The sequence below is a fragment of the Corvus kubaryi genome, unplaced genomic scaffold (assembly GCF_017639235.1).
Source record: "Corvus kubaryi isolate FWS band 111438036 unplaced genomic scaffold, C.kubaryi_AGA036_p1.0 137, whole genome shotgun sequence".
Classification (NCBI taxonomy): Eukaryota; Metazoa; Chordata; class Aves; order Passeriformes; family Corvidae; genus Corvus; species Corvus kubaryi.
The window spans coordinates 5,683,868-5,697,899 of NW_024580671.1; the positions used below are offsets into that span (position 1 = coordinate 5,683,868).

The following is a 14,032-nucleotide window of genomic DNA, read 5'->3' on the forward strand; positions in this document are numbered from 1 at the left end:
TTTAGTGTTCAGGATTATACATAGTAAAAAATGGTATATTTAAGGGAATCACACTTCTGCAGTACTTTGAAGAATATTATTACAAAGATAGTGGTGGATTTACTCCAGATTCATGACCAACTGCATAACAGCAGAATTAATGTTAATCTTACTTCAGCACTAAATGTTAAAATTTGGTTTTGAAGAATAATGAGTATTTTAAATCATAGTCCTTGCATTTAGTTCTATGTAGTATTATTGCTTTTAGTAGTACATGAAATTGAAGTTACACAATTGAAACTTATATCCTATTAAAATTATTTTCCAAAGCAAAACAACGGTAGGTGTGCATTACAGAATGCACACAGATTTTGATTTTAAAAAGTACAGAAAATGTGTCATGTACCATGTAAAGGTATTAAACAATGATGAGTGTCTTCATAAAATAAATTCATGCTATTCACACATTTGATTCATACTTCATATGCAAGTAAAAATAGGTTGCTCTAGAAATTCTGGTTCTAAATAGCTTTGAGGTGAATGACAACATGCAGACTTAGTATTCTCTTGCAACAACATATCTATAAGTACATACAAAGGTTCTCTTAAATCACTTAAGGAGCTTTTCACAATTTGACTATCAAAGTGAATAGATAGGACATATTGTGACCATGTTGCACGTTTAAAATCTTAGATAGGTTCAGATGGTGAAAGACAGTAATTCTGAGTCAATTTAAAAATCAAGTAGTGGTTAGAAATCCAGGTTTTTTCTTCATGAATCTTCAAGAATTCAACTCAAATTATCACCTCTGGGGAAACAAAAATTTCCTTCCAGCTTTTAGCTTTGCTACAAGCAAAATAAAAATACAGGGTTGCACCTCTGGACCTGTTACCTTCAGGTGCCATAGAGGTCAGAGAGGATTTTGAAGGTGCACAGCACCTTGCAGAACTGCTTAATTTGCTACAGGACAAAGACATATACACTTTATTAATTCACTTGCCTCTTACATGAACAAGGCAAATATTACATAATAATTAAGACAATTGATATTTGTAATGGTTTTTGTTCATTGTATTTATTAATTTAGTTGCAACCACGTTAGGCAATTACTTAAGGCGACTAATACAGCAGAATAGCTGAAACAGGAAAACCATTCACTCTTTCACTTAACAGAAGACATCAAAGGAATACTGTAATTTTCAGACTCATCTGGACAGCATTACTACTAATAATAAATTTGCTGAAACAAATAGTCTTGCCTGGGTTTATTTAACTGAGCAAGATCCTTATATTCTTGTTTGCTGTTTTGAATCAAATATATGAACAATTTAGAAAAAAAAATGCTTGGGAAGTTCTGTGCCTATCTAATATTGTGGAGGTAACATGAAAAGATTAATACCATTGAAAAAATATTGTTTCAAAACACTGTCTCAAGCTTCATAAACATTGCATTTCTTGGTTCAATTTCAAGGAAAAATTAAAAGGAAACTCTCTCACTTGTTATCACTAATCTATATTTGCATGCTGTTCAAGACAGCTGGAGCTTGGTATTTAGGTGCAAGTGATTTGTGTTAAGAAATCTAGCTTTCAGAAGAAAATATTGTTATTTGTTCTGATGATTTGTTTCTCTTACCTTCTGCAGAAAGACCTTGGACATTTACGCCTCTGGCTGCCAGAAAGCTAAGGCAGACATCAACATTCTCAATCTGCAACATGAATAGAAATAACAAGCAGCATAAGACTATTTGACAAAATGTAGAAATGTTGGGCGAGGGGAAAAAAAAAAGAAACTGCCCAGGAATGAATACTTTACATTCATTGCATACTACAGCTCTTTACCAAAGTTTAGCAAGAATGATTACTGCTAATTGGGGAATCAAGATAAAGCTTTCATTGTCCGCTTTGGTGCTTAAAAACAATTCACAAATGCCTGATCCAGAATGGCATGCTGGCAACTCAGCAACCCACCTAGTTAACATAAAACTGGATTTTGTATGCTATAAACAAGCAGCAATGAACAATGAAAGCACCCATAGAGAATTAGACACTGAGTATATGTCTGGAGATGTGAGTGGCTGAGTTTACTAAAAAATGTACGCAAAAACCTCCAACAGTGTTAGCAAAGGTACTTGGGATGATGTAGGATTCTGTGAAAATGATATCATTCTCATTAGTGGTTGTTTCTCTAATTTCTTTCCTTCAAATCTTACAACAAATAACTTTAATTTATTTATTGTTTATGCTCCTCTGAGGAGTTCTTGCTTAGTAAAGAACACGGTGCTGGCTTATCTTGGTGATTTAGAAGAAATCTACAGTTAACCACAGAGAGCTTTAGGTACAAAAATGTAGCCTAAATGTATATCAAAAAAAGGATAAAACTTCTGCCTCTAAAATAAATAATCACAGAATTAGACTGCTTTCATGCATCTGTTTCTAACAGATGTGGGAGACAGGGGTTTCCAAAAGGTTCTCTTGAGTCACCGTCCTCAGCTGATTACCCCAGTCCTTCTAGGACCTATGAAGGAATAATCAGCTATAAATGTAAAAACTACTACCTTTGTCTATAAATATGCTGCTACAAAAACAGAAGAATTATGTACAGACAGGTGTTTTGTTTGAAGTGGCTTCAACAGATTTGATTTTAAAACACTTTTTTTAGGTTGATGCATTTATTTCAAGGCAATTGGGACCACAAAAATAAAGTAAAATTCTAAGAATTTTTAAACAAACAGGTATTTTAAATACCTATTATCATTGGAGAAAATTAAAAATAAAGCAAAGAATATTCAACACTAAAAACATAAACCTGCAGTAGCTCAAGTCCATGCAGTTAATTTATTTGAATGTTTACACATTTTACATTATCTCATGTCAATGGTTTCCAACCATCAAAACATAAGGGGTAAATTCATTCTTGAATGAAAGCTACATGATCCTTGGCAATATCTTTTCTCGCCTAAGAAAGTCTTTCACTACTGTCATCTTTCTGTATTGGAGTTCAGCCACTATTCTCTGGAAATGGTAACAGCTGAAATGATATAAATATTCTTTTTACTACTGACCCTAGAAACATGTATTACGAGTTTACAGACTGTCTTGATCCATGGGTATAAATTTATAAATACTTGCAAAATATTTAGGTATGATCTTCAAGGACAATAAATGTCAAAACATTACCAAACACATTTTTAAGAAGTCTTTTCAAACCTTGATTTCAAGGGCATGCTAACATGTACAGTGAATGATAAACAATCTCTTTACTGAATCAATTACATAAGAAAACCAAAACTCAAAGTCTGCAGTTAAATTAATGAAAGTCACTAGAAAAATTGGGGTCTACCATAAAGTTTTCATCAATCAGTTTGGTGGGTGTCACCAATTTTCACAGCTTTGAATGTGGAATAGCCATCCTGAAATCAATGGGAATACTTCAGCTCTGGCCCAGCACAGTCTGAAGCAACCCAGGTATTAACTGTCTTTTTCTTAAATGTTTATGTAGTTTTATACCACGAAAAAACCCAAATTAACTAAGTAATCTTGTTAAGACATAGAGACGTGACACAGCTAAATCAGTTGCAAGTTGGCTGCAGCTAAAATAGGAAGATCTGATTCTTCCTCACCTCTTCTTCCTCCCAGGTGTGAGGGCCCTGCTGCTACTGGGCTTCAGCGCTTCTCTGAGCACACAAGGAACTGGCTCCAAGCAGAAAACTCACCCAGCAAAAAGGCAAATGGATTCAGTCATTCCAGTTTCCCGGGCAGTCAGATAAGCACAGGAGCCAGCAGAGTGGAGGGCGTGTCCCAGCCTGAGTAAAGCATCATGGCTTGGGAGAGGAAAGGGGAGGTGGGAAGGAGGGACAAGCGGATGGTGCCACTCCTGGTGGCAGTGGCAAGGCACTGGGCTGGCTCAGCCCTGACCTCCAACTAAAACCCTTCATCACTTCAGAAAACAGTGCACATGAAGAGAATATTTCTACTCCACCTTTAAACAATGTCAACTATATAATAAAAAATTTTGAACAGAAATTTTTTTGCTCTGAAGAATTGAAAAGAAATGAAGGTTTGTTTGGCTGTTAGCTGTACAACACATTGTGTCTTCGGACTTTCAAATCAACCATAATGCAGTATCAATTACTTCAAAGGTGGGAAATTCTGCTCTATTACTTAGTACTGGAAGCCAAGGGGAGAAAAAAAAAGGAAAAAAAGAAAGAAAAATCAGTGCACTACATCAGTAGCACCCATCTTCAAATAACTGGAACAATATTTCCTAACACATATTCTAGTTTAATCAAGTAATTTTTCATAAGGGGCATGTCCCCTCTGTAGTAGTTCAGGAGACCACAGATGTAACAAAACCTAGCTCACTGGAGAACATTTAAGCCCAAATGTGAAAACATCTCAATATCTATCTGCAATACCGAATATCTAGTAAATAATATGCCTAATAACTAAACGTTCACACATATTTAAGGTGAAAAACATCCTATAGAAATAGCACCTGGTTATTTTACGTGTCTACTTTTACAGCATGTGTCTTTGAAGTCATGTCTCTTAAACTCTCAGACAAAACTAATCATTACCACTAACACCAATGACTCAAGTATTCTGCAGAACTACAAAGCAAATTCTGTTTTGCTTCAGAGTTCACCAAGAGAAGAGTAACAGAAGCCCTGAGTCGAAAGTCACCCTTTTGGTAAGGGTATATGAAGCAATAGCAGTGGCCAACTTCCAGACAATAGACTGGGGTTGCACTGTTAGCCTTATAATAAAGTCTTGTTTTGACTTGTGAATTGAGCAAGTTTGGTGTGGCAACTCACAGCCCCATAATACCCCGAAAATGTCAGAAAACAACTCTCGCAGTCACTTATCTGATAATAACTGCGGTTACTATACAACTCTCAGAAACTCTTAGGGGATTCAATGAGACATGCATTAATACATTTTTGGGTTATTTTCACTTTCTTTCCTGTCCAGTCTAGAAAATGTTAGGCTTAAAGTTGTCCCATTTTGAAGCTTTCAGTGGGTCTCTAAATATTGCTTTAATTACCTACTTCTTGCCCTAGAAAACCACAGTTATTCTTTGAACTCAAACCCAAGCAGCCCCAAACACTTTTTCTTCAAACTTACTCACAGATGAGAGTAATTTTGCAATTACAGAAGTTCTAAGAGATTTCAAGCAGCTTCCATTCCTCAGTACTGTTTCAATCAAGAGTGGTACAAATTCCTGAAGTCCATGTTTATATAAGTAGTTAGAAATGAAGTTATTATTCACTGGTGTAAACTCCTCCTATAGCTGAAACTATATATGTAGAATTCTACTGCTTTTTACTGTTTTTTCTACATACTGTGTATGTAGAATTCTGCAGTGGCTGAAGGTTTTGTGGCGTAACACAACACAGACACCAGATACAACCACAATTCTGTAGTGAATTTTGCTTGCAAAAATAACTAGTTTTTATCAGAGATTATGTTTATCATTATAGTGAATTGTATCATCAGAACTACAAGGTGTTATAGCAGAAGATATTGCTCATTACAGTACAGAATTCAGGATATACAGATTGACTCCAAATCTTGCATATCAAGACAGAGAAGAGTCTCAAATGTGCAAATTTGCTTGTACAGGTACATGTTGCCAAGACTGCTGTTGATAAAGTTCTCCACCACTGTCTATCTCCAATTTTTATTTTGTTCCAAGGCTCTTATTTTATATTAAATATTCAAACCAGTGGAATTGCAGCACATTGAATAGCATACCTGCAATATTAAAAATCTTAACAACTATAAATAGGATAAGTAATTAAAGATATAATAAACCTTCACTGCCATATAGATATCTGCCACCCAGCTATTCGATTAACCACGTTGAAAGTCAATCAACACTACATGAAATTGCTTTTCAGAGGTAACAAAAACCTAATTCTGAAACCTAATCACCTCCTTATCAAAACTCAAGGATACTATGTCAAATTCTGAAATGCAGGTCCAGCATTGTGGGTAAGGATACAATTGGCTAAGATGATGATAATTTAGAAATTAATTTGTGGGCATCATCAGGTAGATAACACCATTTGATTATTTTTAAATTAAGCCTGAGTTATGCTTACAATATATTAAACTTTCTTCATAAATCTTATCCTTTTAATAGTATTCATACACACAGCATGATGAAAAAAGCACCTGAAATACTTAACACCAAAAATATTAGTGATTTCAAAGATATTTTTACACTGACATTTAAGGGGATACAGTTCATATGATGATGTACAAATAAACAGAAATGTCACAGCTCTGATAATGTTAATAGATTAGGTGGCATGCAAAGAAGATATATTGAAAAGATGCTGTTACATATTACATGGCATAGTTGTGGGTAATCTGCTTTTTGACTGAAAGTTACTTGAAATTTAACTAACAGAAATAAATCACTAAATCAGACTGAGGGACTTGCATGTAGATAAACAGTAGTACTTAATACCCAGCAGACTTACAGGAAGAGCTCATTTGTGGGATGTACTCACCAGTGACTCAACACATAGAATATGTCTCTTTATTCCTATTATTTTTGCTATTGCCAAGATTAGTTTTCATCTCCTTTGTCTGACAGACAACACTTTCTTCACTTCCAAAAATAAATTTAATTGTGGGATGCTCAGAAGACATGTAATTATGACTAACACAGCATTATGTTTCTCTGCATGTATAAGAAGCTCAAAAAATATCTTGCTTTGACTAACTCCCTTTTATTAAGTTTATTACAATATTGTTTACAAGAACACATAGACATATACGCAAGTTAGTTACTGTTCACCTACTTGGAGTGGGATTCTTCCTGAAGAATAGGACACTTTCATAAAAACGACATATTGTTGTAACCACATAGTGTTTTTATACATATGTGCTCTTAAATACTCTTGATTATTTTGGCAGCAAAAGTAAAACAATAATTTCTGTTAGCACTTCATTCAGTGCTATCTTCCACAGTTCTTTGTGTGTGTTTTGACATTCTGATTAATCACCCAATTCCCAGATAAAATTTGGCAAAGGATTTTCTCTTTTGTAATGTTGCTGATGGTTGATTAAGGACATCCATGGAAATAGTATTCCACAGAAATCCAGAGAATCATATACATACTCACTTTCCAGAGCACAGAAACTCCATAAAGTTCTTCAGTATTTGGTGCTTTGTTTTTCTTTTTAATTGCAAATAATAAATGGTACTCCTTTAAGATTAGTATTATGGTATGAGATAGTGTGTGTCAAAATAATTGAACTTCAAACACACTTTCCCAGCATGTTTCTTCCTAAATGTCTCCAGAGTATTAGCTTGAGTTTAGAGACATGCATTTGAATCTTCCTCTTGCATGGATATTCAATTTGTGGGGGATTTAAATGAATGCAGAATTAGAAAATATATTATTGCTGTTACACAGCTCCTTCTCTTTCAAGTTCTGTAGCACTAGTACAATCAAAAGCAAATAAAATTCAGGCCTTAGAGGTAGCAAACTGGACGCTAAATATTTACAATTCACATGTTGCATAACATTATTAAAATTTAAAGAATGTAAAAACAGATACTATTTGTCTGAATTTAACAGGAATCAGTCATGTAAGGAGACATACCAGCTTTTAAGTTCTGGCTGCTTACTTAATACTGGATGAAGTGCCAGTGATCTGATCTTAACTGCAGGCTCTAAAAAGATCAGAGGTTCAGGCAAGCAACCAAGATGTCTTCATGAGTGAATAAAAGCATTTTTGATGCACATGCTGGAGCTGGTAAGAGAACTAAACTTTCCATATAGATTTAGCTATATAGAATGCTCTGGGAGAAACTGAAGAGCATTTCAAGGTGGAAATGGCCTAAACTCTAATTTTCCCTTGTCTAAGACCAGTAAGAGAATTGGTCATGTACACTCTCACAAGTTAATGGTAAATCCTCACACACACACACTACATAAACAGACTATTCTTTGACCAAACATATTATATTTCACAACCTGCTACGCCCAAAGGTATTCTTGGAGATTTAAAAGGACAAGTTTATTTCACTTTCTGTTCTTAAATGGCTCATCCATTGCACACATCGTGACCTGTTGACAACTCACTTGTCGCATGGGAAAAACCCAGATTTTCGGTTTGCTTTGTAATTTTGTTCCTTATGGGTTTTCCTCCCAGCTGGTTTCACGAGTTTGTATTTATGTTCTGCCAGTCCTTAAAACAAAGAGCTAAAAAGTTACAAGATAGAGATACTAATAGATAATGCTTGCTGGTCTATAGTGTCATGTTTTTATCCTCAGTTTTATCATTCAGATTATTTAACAAAACCAGGCTTCATAAACCAGGGAGGTGGACATTTAGCTTTTTTCACTAGGTACAAATGGGCATATGTCAAATATTTCCTTCACCAAAAAATAAACATCAAACAAGTCAAGAACTTGCTCCATTTCAGTGATAACTGAATATACTGCCTGCTACTATACTTACAAGCATACTTGCTTTATACATATCGATATGCACTCTGATTTTCTAAGGCTGAGGATTTGGTGCAGAAATCCATTTTTGATAGCTGACTTACTCTAAAGAGGTCCAAGTGAAGAGGTTAAAAGCACCATCCAGATTAAAATTGGGATACCAAAATGGATTACCCAGTCCTCCTGCCTATCCATTCTTCAAATGCCACACATTCAACATTGTCTGGGATTCTAGGTGATTCTTAAATGATCACTTAAACAATATTCAGTAGTCACAGTCCCCTGTTCTTCACTGTAAGACAGATGTTCAGCACATCTGAACTTCTGCTCATCTCTTTAGAAAAATATGCAACTGGTAATACAATTAAAATGTAAACTATCCCTAATGCTTTCATAGTTGTACATGTCCTGTGGGGTAAAATGTATCTAATCCATAAAAAGTAAGCAATTATGATTTATTTGTTATAACATATGGTAAGATTTATTTCAATTATTTGTAAAAGTACCAATCAGTAACCTTAATCATAATAGGAAGCACCTTCTATCTCACGTGCTCCACTCCATTTGACACTGCTGTTGATTTACCTGCTTTCTGTGAAAAGTTGTCATGAAATTTTACTTGCAAAGCTGTCATACCATTTTCACTACACTGTTGTATGTTATCCACAATAGCTGATTCCTAGGTATTCTAAAAGGGAGGGTCCTTTTTTAAATTAAAGAGTAGGGTTTCAAAGGGAACAATGTGAAATAGACTCATATGGGCTCATTTTGCAAGTATTATAATTGAACTATAACAAGCAAGTTGGTTATTTTTTTATATATATATAGTGCAGTTTAAACTAGTTTGACACAACTGAAATAAAGTGATCTGCTTTCTTGTCTCTTGAATATTCAAAGCTGTATGTCCTTGTCAACATATAAATGTGTTCATACTAAATTAATTACAGATTCTTAATTTTGAGTAAGATTGTCTAAAAGTTGTATATTTCCATCAAGGTTCCTTGTGAAGAAAGTGTACAAAGTATTATTGTGTAATTTAAAAAAACCTATTTTTTACTAATACTACAGAATAAGGACACTTTGAAGGGCAGAAAATACACACAAATTCTTCCAAATCTGAAAGTAAATGCAGTGGGAAGAAATGTGGCCCAGAGTAATGCAAAACTTATAATGACTCTTCTGAGGAAGCTCTTTAGTTTTAAATTTGCAGTTTCTGTGGAAAGTGCTCATATGGCAGGCTGCATGTTGCACAGTTCCCCTGGCCACAGAATACTGAGACTGAGTGAAATTTTCCCTGAATCCTCAGCTTCCCTTGTAGAAATGGGGAAATTTGAAGAAAGGGAAAATCAGGAGACAAACAAGCTCTCAAAAATCATGTTATTTATTTTCTGGTAATTTATTTCCCATAAGCTCCTACCACGGCAGCCTATTGGAATAACTTTTTGTGACTACACTGGAAGGTAATGTCAACTTTCCATGGGTGGTGTAAATTAGAAAACCCATCCAGATAAAACAGGTGTTAACAGTCCTGCTGGGAGATATTTAGTGCATTCTGCTGACTTGCTGTTGCACGTGGCCCAGATTAAGGCACATTCCACATTTCTATCAAAATTATGACACATGTTAGGAGGTTAAACAGAACACACTGACACGCAGACACATTCGGTTTAACTCTTTTGTAGCAAACTCCTCATTATTTGCAACAGAATAATTCAAGGAGCATTTAATAAAAATTATGTATCAGTGAACCATGTAGCTTCATTCCAGAAAACTGTTCCACACTAAGCATTGACTTTGCAATAAGAGACCATACATGCAAATTAAAAACTGATTTACTGGAGGCATTTGGGGAGAATTTTACCTTAGAGAATAATAACTACTGGTATGTAGAAGGCCTCCCAGGCAAAAATTTTTAGGAAATGATGCTGGAATTATTTAATTATTAGTTATTTTTTGAGGAAAATATGACAATCTTATTTAAAACTGAAATAGCTTCCACTTCCTTTTCCAACAGATATTAAGGAACACGCACATGAAATTCTTCCAACATGCAGTCCAAACACGAAATATGACCAGTAAACCCAGAAATGTGAAAACAAATTAACTTCTCAAATACTTGGAGAATTTAACAGACATATGTACTGACCTGCCGATAAAAGAATGTATGAGGTCACTGCTGAGGTCAAAGCATGAGCTCGGGTGTGTATTGTTTTTAAGAAAATGGTACAGTGGGAATTGGATCCCTTCTGGTATGAATTACTATCAGTCCTGTCAGGAACACAAAAGCAACAATTGGTGTTGCAAATTTTTCACCTAGCCCCTCACTTGGTGCTTGGAAACCTTAGAGTGAATGTGAGATTATTTCTGTAATGGCATATACAGAAAACTGTTTGTTTGTTTGTTTGTTTCTGTCTGTACACATCAGCAAGTTAATGAATAATTTAGTTATTCTAAATAAAAAAAAAATCCTAATCATAATTTTTAGATGGCCAAACAGATCATTAGAAACATCTGTTGGTCATTTTCATATAAAACCAAAAAATGCTCCATCCACAAACACCAAAAACCTTCCACCACATAAGAGGAAACTGCAAAATTTTACACTGATCATCTATATAATGATGTGAGCCTGCTTCTCATCTTCCTTTCCTACTCACTCTTCTGTTTCTTGTCTTGTCTGCATTTGCTCTCCCATTTTTATAGAGTAGTCTCTGCAGCAGACAAAGCACAAAATACAGCAATGGTAATTTCTGAAATGCTTTTGTGCTACTGTAATAGAAATTGTGAGAAGCAAGTTTTGGAATTTTGATTGGAATATAGTGCTGGGTTGGAACTCAACCATGGATGTATTCAAATATGTTGCACAAATTTCTTAGAAAGCTAATATGGCTGCACAGCAGAATGGAAAAATTCTCTTCCAGTGTCTGAAAGTAACTTGCTACTTCAGGACTCTCTTCTCCACAGGCCAGAGGCCACCACCACCATGAAAGAGCCTTATACATGCACTAAGAACGCAAAATTGAAGATAAACACTACCCTGGGAGGACTCTTTTTTAAGGCAATGATAAAAAGAACTCTGTTTAAGCACAGTGTTTCTTAAAGCAATGCTCCACTCCAATGAGCCTTTCTACAATCTTTTTTTTTACTTATGCAACACTTCTGAGTCAGCAAGGTACCAGTGTCTAAATATTTATGTCACTTGGCAACTTCTGAAAATTGGAGGGCAATGTGAAAATGCACGCTTCTTTAAAACAGAGGAGGTTCTCTCCATTAGGTCAAGAGAGAGTCTACAACAGAGTCTTCATTTACTAGACTTAATTAAACCTTTGAAAGAATTCCAGTTCTCTCCTTCGCCACTACTGAGTGCATAGCAACTTCATTTAGCTCACTCAAAAAAGCAGCTTTTAGAAATAAGGGCAGTACAACCAGTGACAGAATGAATCCTTTAAAAAATAAGTAAACAGGTAAACTATGAGGCATTTCACTTCATCTCTTGAACTTTGCAACTGGAATCCAGCCAGATGCACTTCATGCTTTCTGAACCCTCCCTCCTGACTCCACCAGAAGTCATAATGTTACAGATTGTGCAGGAGAGACACTAACAGTTTGCTCCTATCCATCTGGCCTTTTGATTTTATAAACATTGTAAGGCTCTTTTAATTAGATATATTTTTCATATTACCCTGGGAATATTTATAGAATTTATAGAACATATAGTATTTATAGAACATACAGTATTTCTAGAACATTGAGCTTATCAAAAGAAAAGTGGTAAAAGTACTTGTTATTAGCAACGTCTAAAAGCACAGCCCAGAGTTTTCTGTAGGACTAAAGTTACGTGGCTGGTCCTCCAGCTGGAACATAAAGTCCTTGGGAAGATACATGCATGAGAGAACATAAGTTACTGGTTTTCCTTTATGTTTAGTTTTCATATTACTTACTCAAATTGATCCAAGCCCTAAAGAAAAAGACAAAAAAAACTGATGATGAATTGACATCACAGGTTAGTAAAACCACTCAGATTAAACCAGATGTCTTTAAAACCCACAGGGATAACACAAGAGACTCATACTCAGGCTTTCACTTTTGCTAGTGTACCTGATCATTGCATTTTAAACCATGTTTAGCATAATATACATAGGAATATGAGGCCCTGCTGTACATATTTTCATACCATGCTTCTAAACAGCTTTCATGCTTGCCTATCTCTGCCCCTTTCTCCTAACTGTGGTAAGAATTTTTCACACTTTCACAAGATCTCGTGTTTAGATTCTCGGTCAAGGAAAATAAAAGCACCTGGAACCACAGAAGGCAGTGGGATATCTGCTTGTCAGCTCAACAGGATCAGATTTTTTTTCTTGACTTCTCAGCCAAATGCTATAAGAGAAACATCAGAAGTTCTCAAGCCTATAAAATGAAGTCTTAACAAGCACTTAATTCTTGTTGTCCCATCACTTCCAGTTGTAGCCAATGAAGTGTAAAGTGTAGGAGGAAACAATTTTTTAAAGTTATCCAAGTGTTTTAAAGTTCCAAAATACTGCCAGTATTATTGAAAAAAATAAGTATTTTAGAGGGCCTTTAGAGGGGGCACATATCTTCAAATACATTAATTCATACAATGCAACAATATAAATCTTTTGAAACTGTTTATGCCAAGAAATCCAAATAGAAGCTTTATATATACAAGAACTGTGAAAACACCCTTGCACATATGTTTACCCTGGAGTGTTACTGCTGATCTGCCCATGAACTAAGTAAGAGCTCTTAGCAGAAGAAAAACAGCAAACACCTAATTTAAAGTTGTTATTGGGAGGAATTACTGAGAAAATCTGTGTGACAGGCGAAACAGTTCACAAGGCTGGGATGCTGGCTAGTTATGTGTGCAGTTAGAATACAGAAGCCTATCTAACTCCATGAACTACTATTTATGGAAAATAACAATAAAAAAATATTAACTATTACATGCAAATAGGTCTCATTTCTCAAGTGTGGAAACCAAGGGAAATTCTTGTGGTGTTTTTTTCCCCTAGAGGAAAATGCCATTCGTACATTCCCATGGTAATTCCAAAAAAACATTGAAGAATCAAGAGGTATGAATAATTCAAACAAGGTTCTAATTAGCTGACAATACAAGCCTAAACAAATTATAATCTAATTGTTATAGAATTAAAGACTGCCAAAAGCTACAAGCTAAAATACAAGTATATTTCTCTTTCAGGAAGACTGTTCAGATTCACTGTTCAGAACTTTGCAGTTTTGGTGCTGGTCCAGATGCCACCTGAAAGAGTTGCTAGGAACTGCATAGGTAAACAAATTTTTTAAGCTGATATAAACTATCAAAAAGGCAAAAAATATTTGTGATTAGTTTGTGAGATTGAATACAACCTAGTCCCAACAACATAAAAAAAGTATCTTGGACAGACACTGAAAATGAACCCTGCCCAGACCAATACATATCCAGACACTGGGCCAACTTAAAATAAGTTCAACTTTAAATAAGTATAGCTCTGATTTATGTCATGTGGTCATCTATTGATCATATGGTCAGCAGACTGCTCAGACTAGGAGTGTTTTAAATAAGTCC

At 35.1% G+C, this 14,032-nt stretch overlaps 1 protein-coding gene across 8 annotated transcripts in view; it reads right to left on the reverse strand.

The window, feature by feature from the left end:
* Nucleotides 1–14,032, reverse strand: part of NAV3 (neuron navigator 3) — a 524,494-nt gene that overhangs the window by 157,820 nt on the left and 352,642 nt on the right. For all 8 annotated transcript variants that reach the window (XM_042017696.1, XM_042017695.1, XM_042017693.1 and 5 more), the window contains one exon: nt 1,614–1,686. In XM_042017696.1, coding sequence (XP_041873630.1) covers nt 1,614–1,686 — 73 coding nt within the window. The remainder of the gene's footprint in view (nt 1–1,613; nt 1,687–14,032) is intronic.